The sequence below is a fragment of the Scyliorhinus torazame genome, chromosome 7, assembly GCF_047496885.1.
Source record: "Scyliorhinus torazame isolate Kashiwa2021f chromosome 7, sScyTor2.1, whole genome shotgun sequence".
In the NCBI taxonomy this organism is placed as follows: domain Eukaryota; kingdom Metazoa; phylum Chordata; class Chondrichthyes; order Carcharhiniformes; family Scyliorhinidae; genus Scyliorhinus; species Scyliorhinus torazame.
This window is the reverse complement of record NC_092713.1, coordinates 127,145,368-127,165,700: the sequence shown is the minus strand read 5'-3', so window position 1 is coordinate 127,165,700 and position 20,333 is coordinate 127,145,368. Positions and strand designations below refer to the sequence as shown.

The 20,333-nt window shown below is 43.2% G+C and overlaps 1 protein-coding gene across 1 annotated transcript in view; it reads left to right on the top strand.

Annotated features, from left to right (window-relative positions):
• The window catches only part of LOC140426554 (complement factor H-like), a 254,444-nt gene that overhangs the window by 21,300 nt on the left and 212,811 nt on the right, over positions 1 to 20,333 (top strand). The window contains exon 2 of the mRNA XM_072511479.1: positions 18,504 to 18,680. Coding sequence (XP_072367580.1) covers positions 18,504 to 18,680 — 177 coding nt within the window. The remainder of the gene's footprint in view (positions 1 to 18,503; positions 18,681 to 20,333) is intronic.

The following is a 20,333-nucleotide window of genomic DNA, read 5'->3' as shown; positions in this document are numbered from 1 at the left end:
AAAAAGGTAAGGTTTAAAGTTCCCGCTGGTCCTGCCCCCTTTGAGCCGGTCAGACCTGTCGAGATGGGAGTACCTCCCCTAGGTCCGCCTCCAGTCTGCCTTTCGAGATAACGAGGTTGAGCTCCCTTGAAGATTTTCAAAGACTTCCATCTGCTCCGGAGATAGCTGCTATGTTGATGGGGTGTTGATTGGATTCTGCTCTGGTGGAGGCAAAGTCATTTACATCTGCATGGGGCTATGACCATCCCATTGTCCTGCTTGCAGGCAGGCCCCCTGTGTATTCCCGTGCCCCTTTGTCTGTGTTTTGATCTTATCTCGTTGTCTGGCTCCTTCTTCCTTGTAGCTCCTAGGGGGGTTTTTGTAAATACTTATGTACTTATGTCCCTACTCAGCTCAGCGGGCCAAGCCTGCTGGGAAAACTGGTTCCGTTTTCTTGGCTGAAAAGTCAGTTTACAGTCTCTGAGTTTTTATTCTTGGGCAGTTCCAAAAAGGTCGAATTGCCCGAAAACCTTACAGAGGCCCATAAATTTGCCAAAAAAACTTGCAAACATGAGGATTGGGAATATTTTACATGAAACTGATAAAGAAAAAAATAGAATATGAAAGTAATCTGGAGAGGAAGATAAAAACATACTGTAAAAATGTTCCATGGATATGTAAAAAGCAACATATTAGCACAGACAAATTAGCACAGACAAATGTGGGCCCATTACAGGCAGAGACAGGAGAATTTACAATGGGCAATAAGGAATTGGAAGAGAAACTAAACTGATACAGTGTGTCTGTCTTCACGGAGGAAGATACAAAAAGCTTGCCAAGTAAAACTAGAGAACCAAGGGACCCGGGAGAATGAAGAACTGAAATAAATTGGTATTAGTAAAAAGGTAGTACTGGAAAAGTTAATGGGACTTCAAGATGGTAAATTCCTTGGAATCTGATGATCTACTTCCCAGAGTCTTGAAAGAGGTAGCTGTTGACATAATAGTGGCCATAGATTCTATAGATTTTGGAACAGTTTTTGCAGATTGGAGCGGAGCAAATGTAACCCCACTATTTAAGAAAGAAGGGAAAGAGAAAACAGGGAAATAGGGACCTGTTAGACTGACATCAGTAGTAGGGAAATACTAGAATCTATTGTAAAGGATGTTATAACTGAAAATTTAGAAATAATGATAGGAATTGACATTCAGCATAGATGCAGGAAAGGAAAATCATGTCTGACATACCCCTGAGAGTTTATTTTAGTATATAATTAGCATAATAGATATGGAGGAACCAGTGGATGTGCTGTATTTGGATTTTCATAAGTTGCTCAATAAGGTCCCACACATAATTAAAGTAAAGCACATGGGTTTGGGGTAATATACTGGCATGGATTGAGAATTGGATTGGATTGGATTTGCTTATTGCCATGTGTACCGAGGGACAGTGAAAAGTATTGTTCTGCGTACAGTTCAGACGGATTATTCCACATATGAAAAGAAAATACATAGGGCAAACAGAAATTACACAATGTAAATACATAGACACAGGCATCGGGTGAAACATACATGAGTATAGTACTACTCAGTAGAGAAGATAGAACATAGAAAAATACAGCACAGAACAGGCCTTCATTGAATTTACAGTGCAGAAGGAGGCCATTCGGCCCATTGAGTCTGCACCGGCTCTTGGAAAGAGCACCCTACCAAAAGTCAACACCTCCACCCAACACTATTTTGGACACGAAGGGCAATTGATCATGGCCAATCCACCTAACCTGCACATCTTTGGACTGTGGGAGGAAACCGGAGCACCCGGAGGAAACACACGCACACACGGGGAGGATGTGCAGACTCCGCACAGGCAGTGACCCAAGCCGGAATCGAACCTGGGACCCCGGAGCTGTGAAGCAATTGTGCTATCCACAATGCTACCATGCTGTCCTTAAGAACAAATTAATCTACACTATATCATTCTACCGTAATCCATGTACCTATCCAATAGCTGCTTGAAGGTCCCTAATGTTTCCGACTCAACTACTTCCACAGGCAGTGCATTCCAACCCCCACTACTCTCTGGGTAAAGAACCTACCTCTGACATCTCCCCTATATCGTCCACCATTCACCTTAAATTTATGTCCCCTTGTAATGGTTTGTTCCACCCGGGGAAAAAGTCTCTGACTGTCTACTCTAACACCTCCTCCTTATGAACCTCAAGCCCTTCTAGTCTAGTAGCCTGAATCTCAGTATTCTCCTTGACAACATTGTCTTTTTCCTGTGTGAATACTGATGAAAAATATTCATTTAGCACCTCTCCTTTCTCCTCGGACTCCAAGCACAACTTCCCACTGCTGTCCTTGACTGGCCCTACTCTTACCCTAGTCATTTGTTTATTCCTGACATATCTATAGAAAGCTTTAGGGTTATCCTTGATCCTACCTGCCAAAGACTTCTCATGTCCCCTCCTGGCTCTTCTTAGCTCTCTCTTTAGGTCCTTCCGAGCTAACTTGTAACTCTCGAGTGCCCTAACTGAACCTTCATGTCTCATCTTTACATAAGCCTCCTTCTTCCTCTTGACAAGTGTTTTGACTGCTTTAGTAAACCACGGTTCCCTTGCTCGACCACTTCCTCCCTGCCTGACAGGTACATACTTATCAAGGACACGCAGTAGCTGTTCCTTGAACAAGCTCCACATTTCCATTGTGCCCATCCCCTGCAGTTTTCCTCTCCATCCGATGCATCCTAAGTCTTGCCTCATCGCATCATGATTGCCTTTCCCCCAGATATAACTCTTGCCCTGCGGTATATACCTATCCCTTTCCATCACTAAAGTAAACGTAATTGAATTATGGTCACTATCACCAAAGTGCTCAGCTGCCTCCAAATCTAACAACTGTCCTGGTTTATTACCCAGTACCAAATCCAATATGGCCTCGCCTCTCGTTGGCCTATCTACATACTGTGTCAGGAAACCCTCCTGCACACATTGGACAAAAACGGACCCATCTAAAGTACTCTAACTATAGCATTTCCAGTCAATATTTGGAATGGTGAAGTCCCCCATGACAACTACCCTATTGCTTTCGCTCCTATCCAGAATCATCTTTGCAATCCTTTCCTCTACATCTCTGGAACTTTTCGGAGGCCTATAGAAAACCCCTAACAGTGTGACCTCTCCTTTCCTGTTTCTAACCTCAACCCATACTACCTCAGTAGACGAGTCCTCATCAAATGTCCTTTCTGCCACCGTAATACTGTCCTTGACTAACAATGTCCCCCTCTTTTACCTCCTTCCCTGCGCTTCCTGAAATATCTAAACCCCGGCACCTGCAACAACCATTCCTGACCCTGCTCTATCCATGTCTCTGAAATGGCCACAACATCGAAGTCCCAGGTACCAACCCATGCCGCAAGTTCACCCACCTTATTCCGGATGCTCATGCCATTGAAGAAGCCACACTTTATACCACCTTCCTGCCTGGCAGATGATTATGAATTAGTTCATAAATCAAAGATTGGTTTCCGACATCAGTTTTAGCCAGTGAGGGACAGAAACTGGGGATATGAGAAATACTCAAGTGGTAAAGGTAAAGGTGATCTGATGGGAGATAATAAGGAGAGCGTACCTCAGATTAAAAAACAAATCCAGGAGGGTGGAAAATAAATGAAAAGTTTCAAATGTTTTCACTGTAATAAACTAGGCCATGTAAAGTCACAGTGTTAGTGGTTGAAGAAAAGCACTGGGAAGGCTGATGTGGTAAAACAGGATAAGACAGTGGGATTTGTTAGAGTGGTAAAGGAAAGCCCAAGTGAAGCGAAGGAGGTGCGAAAGATCATACCGCCTGATCAAGAGGTGATTGATAAGAAGGTGCCAGATCTCTTGAAAGAATTTACTTGTGTGGGTAAAGTTTACTCATGTGTGTCAGGAGGAGTGGGTAAAGAAGTCACAGTTTTAAGAGATACGGGAGCTAGTCAATCTTTAATGGTAAGAGATGAGGAGTTATGTAGGGAAGAATGTTGCCAGAAAAGGTGGTGATATGTGGAATTCAGGGTGAGAGGAGTAGCGTTCCATTATATAAGTTAAGGTTGGAAAGTCCAGTGAAGAGTGGTGAAGTGGTAGTAGGAGTAATAGAGAAACTATCTTGTCCAGGAATACAGTTTATCTTGGATAATGATATAGCTGGATCACAGGTGGGAGTGATGCCTACTGTGGTTGATAAGCCAGTGGAAAATCAGACAACTGAAGTGTTGAAGGACGAATATCCTGGGATTTTTCCGGATTGTGTAGTAACAAGGTCGCAAAGTCACAGGTTAAGACAAGAGGAGAAATCAAAGAGTGAAGATGAAGTGGAAGTGCAATTATCAGAAACGATTTTTGATCAGATTGTTGAAAAAGAACAAAAACAGGTGGAGGATGAGGCGGATATTTTTAGTTCAGGAAAATTGGAGTTACAACAGAAAGATATAGAAATAAAACGGATATATCAGAAAGCATATACGGAAAAGGAATCTGAGAGTATACCAGAGTGTTATTACTACAAAAGTGATGTCTTGATGAGAAAATGGAGACCTGTACATATGCAGACGGATGAAAAGTGGGCAGATGTTCATCTAGTAGTATTGCCGGTAGGGTATAGAAAGGCGGTGTTGCGAGTTGCACTTGAGGTACCAGTGGGAGGTCATTTGGGAATAAGGTAAACTCCAGCTAAAATCCAGAAACATTTTTATTGGCTTGGACGACATAAAGATGTAGTTAAATGTTGTCAATTGTGTCACACATCAAGTGATAGGGAAACCTCAAGCAGTGATAAAACCAGCACCCTTAATACCCATTCCAGCATTTGAGGAATCTTTTACAAAGGTCCTAAATGATTGCGTAGGACCGCTTCCGAAATCAAAATGTGGGAATCAATATCTTTTGACTACACTGGATGTGTCTACTAGGTTTCCAGAGGCCATTCCAGTACATAATATTACAGCTAAAAAGATTGTGGAGGAATTACTTAAATTCTTTACGAGATATGGACTACCCACAGAAATACAATCGGATCAAGGATCAAATTTTATCTCAAAGTTATTCAAAGAAGTAATGGATAGCTTAGGAATAAAACAATTTAAATCAACTGCGTACCATAAGACCATAAGACATAGGAGCGGAAGTAAGGCCATTCGGCCCATCGAGTCCACTCCACCATTCAATCATGGCTGATTTCAACTCCATTTACCCGCTCTCTCTCCATAGCCCTTAATTCCTCGAGAAATCAAGAATTTATCAACTTCTGTCTTAAAGACACTCAACGTCCCAGCCTCCACCGCCTTCTGTGGCAATGAATTCCACAGACCCACCACTCTCTGACTGAAGAAATTTCTCCTCATCTCTGTTCTAAAGTGACTCCCTTTTATTCTAAGGCTGTGCCCCCTTGTCCTAGTCTCCCCTGCTAACGGAAACAACTTCCCTACGTCCACCCTATCTAAGCCATTCATTATCTTGTAAGTTTCTATTAGATCTCCCCACAACCTCCTAAACTCCAATGAATATAATCCCAGGATCCTCAGACGTTCATCGTATGTTAGGCCTACCATTCCTGGGATCATCCGTGTGAATCTCCGCTGGACCCGCTCCAGTGCCAGTATGTCCTTCCTGAGGTGTGGGGCCCAAAATTGCTCACAGTATTCTAAATGGGGCCTAACTAGTGCTTTATAAAGCTTCAGAAGTACATCCCTGCTTTTATATTCCAAACCTCTTGAGATAAATGACAACATTGCACAGCAAAAACAGCGCGGGAGCAGAGAGAGCCGGGACAGCGAAAACAGCGCCGGAGGAGAGAGCCGGGAGATTTAAAAAGCGCGGGAGGAGAGAGCCGGGACAGCGAAAACAGCGCGGGAGCAGAGAGAGCCGGGACAGCGAAAACAGCGCCGGAGGAGAGAGCCGGGAGATTTAAAAAGCGCGGGAGGAGAGAGCCGGGACAGCGAAAACAGCGCGGGAGCAGAGAGAGCCGGGACAGCGAAAACAGCGCCGGAGGAGAGAGCCGGGAGATTTAAAAAGCGGGGGAGGAGAGAGCCGGGACAGCGAAAACAGCGCGGGAGCAGAGAGAGTCGGGACAGCGAAAACAGCGCCGGAGGAGAGAGCCGGGAGATTTAAAAAGCGCGGGAGGAGAGAGCCGGGAGTGCTGGGAGAGGTGAGTGCACAAAAGGTGTGGCAGGAGTGCCTTTAGTCATGGAGTGCTGATTGGAACAGAGTGCATCTGAGTTCGGGTGAGTGGCGAGAGAGGGCTGTATTTTTGTTGGTGTTCGGGTTTATCCTTGAGGTTCTATAAAGAAATTTTTTAAAATATATTTAAATTAATTAACTAGTTGAATATGGCTGGACAGGTGATGTGCTGTTGCTGTATGATGATGGAACTGGTGGATCCCATTGAGACCGTCAGTGACCACATCTGCAGCAAGTGTTGGCTGCTCGAGGAACGTCGGCTCAGAATTGATGAGCCGGAGACCGAGCTGCACACACTGCGGCACATCAGGGAGGGGGAACATTACCTGGACGCTTTGTTTCAGGAGGCAGTCACACCCGGTAGAATAAGTTCTGTTAATTCGGACAGTGGTCAGGGACAGAGTGGTGTGACTGCAAGGGAGGCAGGTAGGGGGATCCTGAGTTTTGGAGTTGAGGAGCCTCAGCCCTTGACCTTGTCCAACAGGTATGAGGTACTTGCTCCCTGTGTGGATGAGGAAGAGGGCTGTAGGGAGGATGCGTTGACTGACCACTGCACCGTGGTACAGGAAGCCATTCAAAGGGGGGAGCAAAAAGACAAGTGGTAGTTGTAGGGGATTCTACAATTAGGGGAATTGATGGCATCCTTTGTAAGCCAGATCGAGAGTCCCGCATGGTATGTTGCCTGCCCGGTGCCAGGGTGAGGGACATCTCTGATCGGCTTGAAAGGATTTTGGAGAGGGAGGGGGAGGATCCAGTTGTTGTGGCCCACGTTGGGACTAACAGCATAGGTAAGACTAGAAAAGAGGACCTGTTTGGGGATTATCAAACACTAGGGACTAAATTAAAGAGCAGGTCCTCCAGGGTTATAATCTCTGGATTACTACCCGAGCCACATGCCAATTGGCATAGGGTTGAGAAAATTAGAGAAGTTAACACGTGGCTAAAGGAGTGGTGCGGGAAAGAGGGATTCCATTTCATGGGGCATTGGCATCAGTACTGGGGCAGGAGGGACCTGTACCGTTGGGACGGTCTTCACCTGAACCATTCTGGGACCAGTGTTCTAGCGAATAGGATAAATAGGTTGGTCACAAGGACTTTAAACTAGCAAGTTGGGGGGAAGGGAAGTGTAAAGCTAAGGACAGGAAATGGTTAATGGAGATCAAGGCAGCAGGTTACGTGACAGGTTATTATGTAGAGATATGGGTTCAAAGACAAGGAAAATTAGGAGAAAGGGTAAGAGGAAAAATAATTTGCGAAAAGTTACTGATCAAAGTGTTAGGATTCATAACAAAGACATAAAAAACAGCATAAGTGTACTTTACCTGAATGCTCGTCGTATACGAAATAAGGTAAATGAGTTGATGGCGCAAATCATTGTGAATGACTATGATTTAGTGGCCATTACTGAAACATGGTTAAAAGATGGTCACGACTGGGAGTTAAATATCCAAGGGTATCAGACTATACGAAAGGATAGAATGGACAGTAGCTTTGTTGTTTAAGGATGGCTTCCGGGCAATAGTAAGGGATGATATTGGTGCTATGTAGGACAAGGTTGAATCAATTTGGGTGGAAATCAGGAATAGTAAGGCGAAAAGGTCACTGATACGAGTAGTCTATAGGCCACCAAATAGTAACAGGATGGTAGGGCAGGCAATAAGCAAAGAAATAACGGATGCATGTAGAAATGGTACAGCGGTTATCATGGGAGATTTTAATCTGCATATCGATTGGTTTAACCAGGTTGGTAAAGGCAGCCTTGAGGAGGGGTTTATAGAATGTGCCCGGGATAATTTCCTGGAACAGTATGTAATGGAACCTACAAGGGAACAAGCGGTCCTAGATCTGGTCCTGTGTAATGAGGCAGGATTGATTAATGATCTCATAGTTCGGGATCCTCTTGGAAGGAGTGACCACAATATGGTGGAATTTAAAATACAGTTGGAGGATGACAAGGTAAAATCAAACACTAGTGTTTTGTGCTTAAACAAAGGCGATTACAATGGGATGAGAGAAGAACTAGCTAAGGTAGACTGGGAGCAAAGACTTCATGGTGAAGCAGTTGAGGAACAGTGAAGAACCTTCCGAGCGATCTTTCACATTGTTCAGAAAAGGTTCATACCGACAAAAAAGAAAGACGGTAGAAAGGGGAAAAATCGACCGTGGATATCTAAGGAGGTGAGGGAGAGTATCAAATTGAAGGAAAAAACATACAAAGTGGCAAAAATTAGTGGGAGACTGGAGGACTGGGAAGTCTTTCGGGGACAACAGAAAGCTACTAAAAAAGCCATAAAGAAGAGTAAGGTAGACTATGAAAGTAAACTGGCTCAGAACATAAAAGCAGATAGTAAAAGCTTCTACAAATATATAAGACAAAAAAAGAGTGGCTCAGGTAAATATTGGTCCTTTGGAAGATGAGAAGGGAGATTTAATAATAGGAGACGGGGAAATGGTTGAGGAGCTGAACAGGTTTTTTGGGTCAGTCTTCACAGTGGATGACACAAATAACATGCCAGTGACTGATGGAAATAAGGATATGATAGGTGACGACCTTGAGATGATTGTAATCACTAAGGAGGCAGTATTGGGCAAGCTAATGGGGCTAAAGGTAGACAGGTCTCCTGGCCCTGATGGGATGCATCCCAGAATGTTAAAAGAGATGGCTAGGGAAATTGTAAACACACTAGTGATAATTTATCAACATTCACTAGACTCTGGGGTGGTCCCAGAGGATTGGAAAGTAGCAAATGTGACACCACTGTTTAAAAAAGGAGGTTGGCTGAACGCGGGTAATTATAGGCCGGTAAGCTTAACTTCGGTTGTAGGGAAAATGCTGGAATCTATCATTGAGGAGGAAATAGCGGGGCACCTGGAGGGAAATTGTCCCATTGGGCAGACGCAGCATGGGTTCACAAAGGGTAGGTCGTGTCTGACTAATTTGGTAGAATTATTTGAGGCCGTTACCAGTGCAGTAGATAGCGGGGAGCCAATGGATGTGGTATATCTGGATTTCCAGAAAGCTTTTGACAAGGTGCCACACAAAAGGTTGCTGCATAAACTAAAGATGCATGGCATTGAGGGTAAAGTGGTAGCATGGGTAGAGGATTGGTTAACTAACAGAAAACAGCGAGTGGGGATAAATGGGTGTTTCTCTGGTTGGCAACCTGTAACTAGTGGGGTCCCTCAAGGATCAGTGTTGGGCCCGCAGTTGTTCACAATTTACATAGACGATTTGGAGTTGGGGACCAAGTGCAATGTGTCAAAGTTTGCAGACGACACTAAGTTGAGTGGTAAAGCAAAAAGGGCAGAGGATACCGGAAGTCTGCAGAAGGATTTGGATAGGTTAGGTGAATGGGCTAGGGTCTGGCAGATGGAATTCAATGTTGCCAAGTGTGAGGCTATCCATTTTAGGAGGAATAACAGCAGAATGGATTATTATTTAAACAGTAAGATGTTAAAACATGCTGCTGTGCAGAGGGACCTGGGTGTGCTGGTACACGAGTCGCAAAAAGTTGGTGTGCAGGTGCAACAGGTGATTAAGAAGGCTAATTGAGTTTTGTCTCTCATTGCTAGAGGGATGGAGTTCAAGACTAGGGAGGTTATGCTGCAATTGTATCGGGTGTTGGTGAGGCCACATCTGGAGTATTGTGTTCAGTTTTAGTCTCCTTACCTGAGAAAGGACATATTGGCACTGGAGGGAGTGCAGAGGAGATTCAATAGGTTGATCCCAGAGTTGAGGGGATTAGATTATATGACGAGAGGTTGAGTAGACTGGGACTGTACTCATTGGAGTTTAGAAGGATGCGGGGGGATCTTATTGAGACATATAAAATTATGAAGGGAATAGATAGGATAGATGCGGGCAGGTTGTTTCCACTGGTCGGGGAAAGCAGAACTAGGGGGCATAGCCTCAAAATAAGGGGTGGTAGATTTGGGACGGAGTGTAGGAGGAACTTCTTCACCCAAAGGGTTGTGAATCTCTGGAATTCCTTGCCCAGTGAAGCAGTTGAGGCTCCTTCTTTAAACGTTTTTAAGAAAAAGATAGATGCCTTTCTAAAGAATAAAGGGATTCGGGGATATGGTGTACGGGCCGGAGAGTGGAGCTGAGTCCACAAAGATCAGCCATGATCTCATTAAATGGCGGAGCAGGCTCGAGGGGCCAGATGGCCTACTCCTGTTCCTAGTTCTTATGTTCTTATTACGGACTCAACCTGCAAGTTTACCTTTAGAGTATCCTGGATTAGGACTCCCAAGTCCCTTTGCACTTCAGCATTATGAATTTTGTCACCGTTTAGAAAATAGTCCATGCCTCTATTCTTTTTTCCAAAGTGCAAGACCTCGCACTTGCCCATGTTGAATTTCATCAGCCATTTCTTGGACCACTCTCCTAAACTGTCTAAATCTTTCTGCAGCCTCCCCACCTCCTCAATACTACCTGCCCCTTCACCTATCTTTGTATGTTGGAAGCGATCAGATCAGTCCATGAGCGGATCGTTTAGGAGTCTGGTAACAGCAGGGAAGCTGTTTTTGAACCTGTTAGTGCATGCTCTCAGACTTTTGTATGTCCTGCCTAATGGAAGAAGTTGGAAGAGTGAATAAGCTGGGTGGGAGGGGTTGTTGATTATGCTGCCCACTTTCCCAAGGCAGCGGGAGGTGTAGAAAGAGTCAATGGATGGGAGGCGGGTGTGGACTGGGCTATGTTCATGACTCTCTGTAGTTTCTTACGGTCTTGGGCCGAGCAGTTGCCATACCAGGCATTGAGGGAGAGATTGTTGTCCTTACACCACTCCACTGGGTTCTCTATCTCCCTCCTGTATTCTGACTCATCGTTGTTCAAGATCTGACCCACTACGGTTGTGTCATCAGCAAACTTGTAGATGGAGTTGGAAGAATTGGTTAACGGACAGAAAACAGAGTAGAAATGAACTGGTCATTCTCAGGTTGGTAGGTGGTATCTAATAGGGTACTGCAAGGAAGCATGTTTGGGCCGCAGCTATTCACAATCTGTAATCAATGAGTTGGATGTAGGGATCAAATGTAATATTTCCAAGTTTGCTGGTGACACAAAACTAGGTGGAAGTGTGAATTTTAAGGACGATGTGAAGAAGCTTTAAGGTGATTTAGACAGGCTAAGCGAACTGGCAAGGCCGTGGCAAATGGATTATAATGTAGCAACATGTGAAGTTATCCACTTTGGTAGAAAAAAACACTGGGAAGTGTTGGCATCCAAACAGACCTGGGTGTCCTTGTTTGTGACTCATTGAAAGATAACTTGCAGGTGCAGCAAGCAATTGGGAAGGTAAAGGGAATGTTGGTCTTTTTTGCAAGAGGATTTGGGTACAGTAGAAAAGATGTATTGCTGCAATTGTGCAGAGCCTTGGCAAGACCACATCTGGAGTGTCATGTGAGAGTACCTTTAAGAAATAGGTGTTTATAAATGGGTGTGTATATAACTATCTGTAGTGAGAGTACCTTTCAGAAATGGGTGTTTACTACTGCAGTGATGTCAGAGAGTGGGTGGAGCTGGGCTACCTGTCAGCTTTCTACTTTCGTTTTAGGCTGTTTGCTGCAGGGTGTGTTTTAGTTTCGTTTTCAGTGTTGGAACTGAAGCCAGACCAAGCAGGTGTACTGATGTTCACTCTGCCATCAAAAGACTATCTCTTGATCATTTGGTGAATTCAGAACTATAAATGTTCTCAGTAGTGAATGTAAACCTAATGTGCTTCTGGTAAAAGGTGTTTTAAGTCATATGGATGTTAAAAGGAAAGCTTAAAGGATTACTTAGTGTTGTATTCTTTGGGGGTTGTATTTGAATTAATAGCTGCTAAGATGTTCTCTGTATGTTTTAAAAAGGTTATTCTGAGTTCATTTAATAAACATTGTTTTGCTTTAAAAAATGTTTTTCCATTTCTGCTGTACCACACCTGGAGAGTGGGCCGTGTGCTCCCCATACCACAATCTAATAAAAGTTGTGGGTCAGGTGAACTCCAGGTGAACTTTGGAGTTCTCTAAACCCTGGCCCATACCAAATTGGGGCCTCATCCGGGATAACAGTCTATCTATTGGATTGGCTGAGTGAACTTAAAGACAGTGAGGGGTGAGCATATTGTGTTTGCTTTTCAGGTGTGGTACTCTATTTAAGTAGGGAGTGTGTTGTGAACAATTACTCTTTCAGAGGCTCAGAATTTTTGGGTGTGGAGACGGTCACACGCATTACCTTATGGACAGAGACTAAAAGCAGACTGTTAGATTTGGCAAAAACACTGCAGTTAACATTATCTGACAAAATGCGAAAAGATGAGGTAATTATGGCAGTGGCTAAGCATTTAAAGTTGCTAGATTTACAGTTTGACTCATTCGAAATAGCAAAAATGCAGTTGCAAATTAAACAAATGGAACATGAGAAAGAATTAAAGCAGTTTGAATACGAAAGAGAGAGAGAGGAAAAAGAAAGAGAAAGCGAGAGAGAGAGAGAGGAAAAAGAAAGAGAAAGAGAGAGAGAGAGAGAGGAAAAAGAGAGAGAAGAAAGGAAAACAGAAAGAATTGCCCTAGCAGAACAAAAAGAAAGAGAAAGGGAGATACAGATTAGGGAAACAGCTAAAGAGAGAGAGTTTGAACTTCAGAAAATGGCCATGAAACATGACAGTCAGTCAAAATTGGCTGACGTAAAGGGAAACATACAGTTGGTGGATAGTGATGAGGATAGTGAGAAAGAGCGTCATAGTCGAAGGCTTGGTGGGAATCTATTTAAATATGTCCAAGCATTGCCAAGGTTTGATGAGAAGGAAGTGGAAACCTTTTTCATTTCATTTGAGAAGGTAGCTAAATAAATGAAATGGCCACTGGACATGTGGGTATTACTGATTCAAACAAAGCTGATAGGTAGGGTTAGGGAAGTGTTTGCATCACTACCAGAGGAGGTATCTGGGATGTATGAGGAGGTGAAAAAATCCATCTTAGGTGCATATGAACTAGTGCCTGAAGCTTACAGACAAAGGTTTAGAAATTTAAGGAAAGAATTTGGTCAAACATACATGGAGTTTGAAAGGATCAAACAGAGTAATTTTGATAGGTGGATAAGGGCTTTGAAAGTAGACCAAACGTATGAAGCTCTCAGAAATTATGCTTTTGGAGGAGTTTAAAAATTCAATTCCTGATGTACTGAGAACTCATGTGGAAGAGCAGAGGGTTAAAACTGCGAGATTGGCAGCAGAAATGGCAGATAATTATGAATTAGTTCATAAATCAAAGCTTGACATCAGTTTCAGCCTGTGAGGGATAGAAACTGGGGACATGAGAAATACTCAAGTGGTAAAAGTAAAGGGGATCTGATGGGAGATAACAGGGAGAGTGTACCTCAGATTAAAAATGAAATCCAGGAGGGTGGAAAATAAATGAAAAGTTCAAATGTTTTCACTGTAATAAACTAGGCCATGTAAAGTCACAGTGGTGGTGGTTGAAGAAAAGCACTGGGAAGGCTGATGTGGTAAAACAGGATAAGACAGTGGGGTTTGTTAAAGTGGTAAAGGAAAGCCCAAGTGAAGTGAAGGAGGTGCAAAACATTGTACAGCCTGATCAAGAGGTGATTGATAAGAAGGTGCCAGATCTCTTTAAAGAATTTACTTGTGGGGGTAAAGTTTACTCATGTGTGTCAGGAGGAGCAGGTAAAGAAGTCACAATTTTAAGAGATACGGGAGCTAGTCAATCTTTAATGGTAAGAGATGAGGAGTTATGTAGTTTGGGAAGAATGTTGCCAGAAAAGGTGGTGATATGTGGAATTCAGGGTGAGCGGAGTAGCGTTCCATTGTATAAGTTAAGGTTGGAAAGTCCAGTGAAGAGTGGTGAAGTGGTAGTAGGAGTAATAGAGAAACTATCTTGTCCAGGAATACAGTTTATCTTGGATAATGATGTAGCTGGATCGCAGGTGGGAGTGATGCCTACTGTGGTTGATAAGCCAGTGGAAAATCAGACAACTGAAGTGTTGAAGGACGAATATCCTGGGATTTTTCCAGATTGTGTAGTGACAAGGTCGCAAAGTCACAGGTGAAAACAAGAGGAGAAATCAAAGAGTGAAGATGACGTTGAAGTGCAATTGTCAGAAACGATTTTTGATCAGATGGTTGAAAAAGGACAAGAACAGGTGGAGGATGAGACGGATATTTTTTTGTTCAGGAAAATTGGCGGAGTTACAACAAAACGATGTTGAAATAAAACGGAAAAGTGATGTCTTGTGCTTCTGGTAAAAGGTTGTTTAAGTCTTATGGATGTTAAAAGAAAGCTTAAAGGATTACTTAGTGTTGCATTCTTTGGGGGTTGTATTTGAATTAATGGTTGCTAAGATGTTCACTGTGCCAATTTTAAAGGGTTAAGTCTGAATGGATGCTGTTTGATTGGAACAGCATTTCCCACATCTACATCACGTATAGCCATTTTAGTACTTCCCAATTTACCAATGTTTTAAAAAGGTTAACTTGAGTTCATGGAATAAACATTGTTTTGCTTTAAAAAATGCTTTTCCATTTCTGCTGTGCTACACCTGTAGAGTGGGCCATGTGCTCCCCATACCACAATCTAGTAAAAGTTGTGAGTCAGGTGAACTCCATGATACACTTTGGGGTTCTCTAAACCCTGACCCATAACAGGAGTATAGTGTACAGTTTTGCCTCCCTACCTGAAGACCATACAAACAGAGCAAGAGTAGGCCATTCGGCCCCTCGAGCCGGCTCTACCATTTAATAGAATCACTACAGTCCATGTGATGGACATAATCTGTGTTGTTAGGCAGGGAATTTCAGTATTTTGACCCACTGATGATGAAAGCACAACAATATGTATTTTAAGTCAGGGTGATGTCTGACTTGCAAGCATACAGGTGATGGTGTTCCCATGTGCATGTACCCTTGTCCTTCTAAGCAATGGAAATGCTGTAGAAGAAATTTTGATAAGGTGCTGCAGTGCACACAGCAATCATATTGTGCCGGTGGTGTATGGGGTAGCATTCAAACAGGGTCAAGATATTGAGCAGGGTCTACACAAGATCGGTGCAGCAATCACTTCTGTCAATGTGCCATGAACTGATTTGATTTAGATTTCTTGTCACGTTGTACAGAGGGACAGTGAAAAGTATTGTACTGTGTACAGTCCAGGCAGATTGTTCCATATATAAGAAACATAGAACATATGATAGTTTTAAAAGGTTAGTACGGTTACAAGAGATGTAGGAAGAGAATCTGTGGGAGAGAACTCGCAGAGAGTCGCCACACTCTGGCGCCATCTTGAAATAATGCCTCTGCGACTGATTTAGGACAAGGTCAGGTCATTTTTTTCAGTCATTGATTCTCACCCCACTGATGCAGCTCAGTCTGGCAGTTATATACTTCGGGGCATGGATAGCAGTACATACAAACAAACATGCAGACAAAGGAATAGGTCATTCAGTCCCTCAATCCTGCTTTGCCATTTAGAAAGATGATGGCTAATATGACAGTAACCAGAAATCTGCATCCCGCCTACCCCCGATAACCTATTACTCACTTGCTTACCAAAAATCTATTCACCTCTGCCTTGAAAATATTCAAAAACTCAGCTTCCACTGCCTTCTCAGGAAGAGAGTTCCAAAGATCACAACCCTCTGAGAGAAAACATTTAGCCTCATCTCCGTTCTAAACGAGAGACTCATTATTTTGAAGCAGTAATTCCTCATTTTAGATTCTCCCAAAGATGAAACACCCTCTTCACATCCACTCTGTCAAGATCAATCTTATATCTTTCAATCAAATCGCTGCTTACTCTTCTGAACTCCAAAGGATACAAGCTTAATCTGTCCGATGTTTCCTCATCAGCCAACCGCCCATTCCTGTTATTAGACAGGTAAACCTTCTCTGAACTGCTTCAATATATTTTTATCCTTCTTTAAATATGATGACCAATATTGTACACAGCACACCCATCTCATTAGTGCTCTGTATGACTTAGCATAACCTCCCTACTTTTGTATTCAGTTCCCCTTGTACTAAAAGATAACATTCTATTAGCTTTCATAATTACTTGCTACATCTGCATACTACCATTTTGCACTAAGACACCCAGATATCTCTGCATCTCCTTGCTCTGCAATCTCCCGCCATTTAGATAATAGCGGACAGACTCATTCCTGGATTTTCCGAAGAGACTGAGTCTGTATTCTCTAGAGTTTACAAAATGAGAGATGATCTCATTGAAACATATACGGCGGAATTCTCCATTCCTGAGACTAAGTGTTGACACCGGACAGGATTTGCAGATTTCTATGACAGCAAAACTGGCGCTGCACCTCGTCCAGTTCAACAACTGTCAAGGGGCTGGCTCCGGAGCCATGTGGAGCACAATTGATTCCAATGAGAAACGGTGTGGGATCTGCCGGGTCTGTGATTGACACTCAGAAGGCTGACAAGCTACAGCCGCATACACACACTTCACTCCCCACACACACGCAGTCCAGCCAACAAGATGGTACTGGTTAGGCTGGAGCACGCCCATCCCACTGATGGGTCGGCTGGGGTCAGAGGCACCTAGGAGGGTGGCTTGGGGGCACCCAAATGACCTGTGGCCCTCAGTTCACAGTGGGCAATCAGCGGTGTGCGCAGCTGCATGGCCCGCTAATGATATCATAGATCATAGATCATAGAATTTACAGTGCAGAAGGAGGCCATTCGGCCCATCGAGTCTGCACCGGCTCTTGGAAAGAGCACCCTACCAAAGGTCAACACCTCCACCCTATTCCCATAACCCAATAACCTCACGCAACACTAAGGGCAATTTTTTGGACACTAAGGGCAATTTATCATGGCCAATCCACCTAACCTACACATCTTTGGGCTGTGGGAGGAAACCGGAGCACCCGGAGGAAACCCACGCACACACGGGGAGGATGTGCAGACTCCGCACAGACAATGACCCAAGCCGGAATCGAACCTGGGACCCTGGAGCTGTGAAGCAATTGTGCTATCCACAATGCTACCGTGCTGCCCACGTATGCCAACGTGTTTACTGTACATGCAGAGTGGAACGCATTGACACCGCTGTCGAGGCACCGGAGAATTGCGATTCAGTGTGAAACCGTCGGCCGCCACAATTGTGGCGTCAAAAATAATTCTACACCCAATCGTGTTTCCGGCATCGGCCGACGGAGAATTCCACCCTTTGTTTTAAAAAATACTCAATTCTTTTTCCAACTAAAGAGCAATTTAGCATGTTCAATCCACCTACACTGCACTTCTTTTTGGGTTGTGGGGGTGAGACTCACACAGATGCGGGGAGAATGTGCAAACTCCATACGGATAGTGACCCGAACCCGGGATCGAACCCGGGTCCTCGGCGCCGTGAGGCAGCGGTGCTAACTGCTGTGCCACCATGCCCCCCTCGAAAATGTGTTGATTAAACAAGATACATTCCATCTGACAGGCCAGGGAAATTGTAAGTCCCTTGATCAATATGTTCTATTATTGCAGCAATTGGCTGCTACAAGTAAATTTGGCACACTACCCAATGAACTAATTTGTGATCAATTAATTGAAAAGACTTCAATTCCACGAATTAGGGAATGTTTCCTCATGAACAACGATGGCTGGACGTTGGAAAATGCCACAACCTTTGTAGTCCACATTGAATATCCCACCTAAGATTCAAAATGATTACACAGATATGCAACCTTAGACTCAGGTTTGCAGACACAGTTTGCAGAGCTTAAGTGCAGCAGTAATGGACAAATAAAACTCAGCAGTTTGATTAACACGTGCTTCATCACAGTCAGATACCTTACTTCGGGCAGTTTTGGCAGACATGTAAGATTAAAATCCACGGCACTATCCTCTCATGAATCTGTGATGTTGTCAGTTTGAAAGAAAGACCATTGATGTCGGCATGTAACCCAACCTTTGAAAACTTGAAAAACCCCTCCAAAAATCGGGGTCAATTTATACACTGGGTATAAAAGTGAACCGCTCATGTGGGTTGCCATTTATGTCCTTCACTATGCGGGGTCTGCTCTATGTGGGCATGGCTTAAATTCTTGCGCATCTTTGCAACACAGACTTAATCCCTTGCATCCAGTTCTAAATTTTCAAATATCCATTGTTGAGGTTAAAAAATCAGATTGACAACTCACCAAGTATATGTAAACACATGCTTTAATAAATAATAAATTAGGTCATTTTATCCACTTGTTTAATTTATACACCTGAATATATGATACATTACTATTAAATAGTCCAGTCTATACCAGTTTTTAGACAACCAATAATAATATTGAACTTGTTATTTCTTACTGCAGATTGCAGGAATCCTCCAGTTTTTACTAATGCTCAAGCCGCTGTAACATCAGAGAATGGGTTTTATCCTCATGGAACTACACTGAATTATAACTGCTTAATAGGATATGTGGGTCGCTTACGATACATGTGCGATGATGGAAGTTGGAAAAATACAAACAGAAGATTTGATTGCCAACGTAAGTGTATCTACAGCACTCCTTTTTATGGATTAATTATTCTTCACCCATTATTTCAAGTGAAAGAAAACCCTTTAATACCAGATTATCATTTAATAGTTGATCATTTAAAATGAGCTTTGTTGAAGAAGGTTATCACATTTTGAAAGTAAAGATTGGTGCTTTTGTGTGATTCCAGAAACCTACTGATGAAATAGGCAGACAACTAAATAGGAACCTTTTAGAAATGTCAAAAGATGTAACAAACATGAAATTATTTAAAATAGACATGTACACCAAGTCCTTTAATCACAATAGGAATGCATGGCACAGGGTAAACTTTCAGTTCTGTCCAATATGCATCCTTGAAACACTGGCTGTGTGCACGGTTGCTGCTGCGTATTCAGATCTAGTACTTGGGGCAATGGAGATTTTTCTACAATGGAGCAAACTGGATGTGTGCAATTCCAACAACATACAAGAGGCTCAATGCCATCTAGGACAAAGTAGCTCACTTGAACAGCACCCCATACACCTCCTGAAACATTCACCCCATCCGCCACTGGTGCACATTGGTAAGAGTGCGTACCATGTCCATGATGCACTGCAGCAACTCAGCAAGGCTCCTTTGACAGCACCTTCCAAACCCACAATCTCAACTGTTTAGAATTGCAAAGGCAGCAAATGCATGGGAACACCACAAGTTTCCCTTCAAACCACACAGAATACGGACTTGGAACTATATTGTAATTCCTTCACTGTCACTGGTGTGGTGATATGCCTGTGCACAGTTTTGTACATAGTTATCTGTAAATATATATAGTTATCGATACGACCTCCAACCAGCAGGTGGTGCTAGAGATCTACCCTGTGACTCGAGACATCCAGCAGTTGGTAGTGAGTCGTACTAGAGAACAGTTGCACTACAAGTCGCTCCAGGAGAGTTCACTGAATTCAATTATTAGTTACCATTTGTATGATAGCTCATTAGTTATCTTTCCACGTGTTCATCTTGTCACTAAATTACTTACTGGTCAAAGAACTAGATGTTCAGTGTTGATCATTACGACGGCCATAACACAGAACATAACATGGTACCAAGACTGTAGAACAATTGAAGATAACAACGGTGAAGACTGGTTGAAACAGGCTGAAGAAAGAAAAAGGAAAATTCTTCCGTCTATCTGGTAAACTACGGGCAACTGGAACTCAATGCACAGAAAAACTGTGAAGTTAGAGATGGAACGTTTGAAGGCACCGCACCAGCTTCAAGTCACCGGTAATGTAGATGGCGTGTTTTTAAGCAGCAATTCAGACTCTATGTTGCAGCCCTTGGCCTGCAGGCACAGCCTGACGAGAGGCGTATTGCGTTGCTGCTCATGGTAGCAGGTCCTCAAACCATCGAAATTTACAATACCTTCGCTTTTGACAGCGAAGAGGAAAGCAAGAGCTTCGATGAAGTAATAAAGTACTTCGATCGGCATTGCTCTCCAAAGAAAAATGAAACGTTTGAACATTTATATTTCGTACACGTACCTAGAAGGCAGGCAACTCTTTTGATAGTTTTTTAACCGACTTCCGGTTGAAGGCGCAGTCGTGCAATTTTAATACTTCAAAATCGTTGATGATCCGCGATCAGATAGTGTTCGGGATATCAAATGATGAAGTACATGA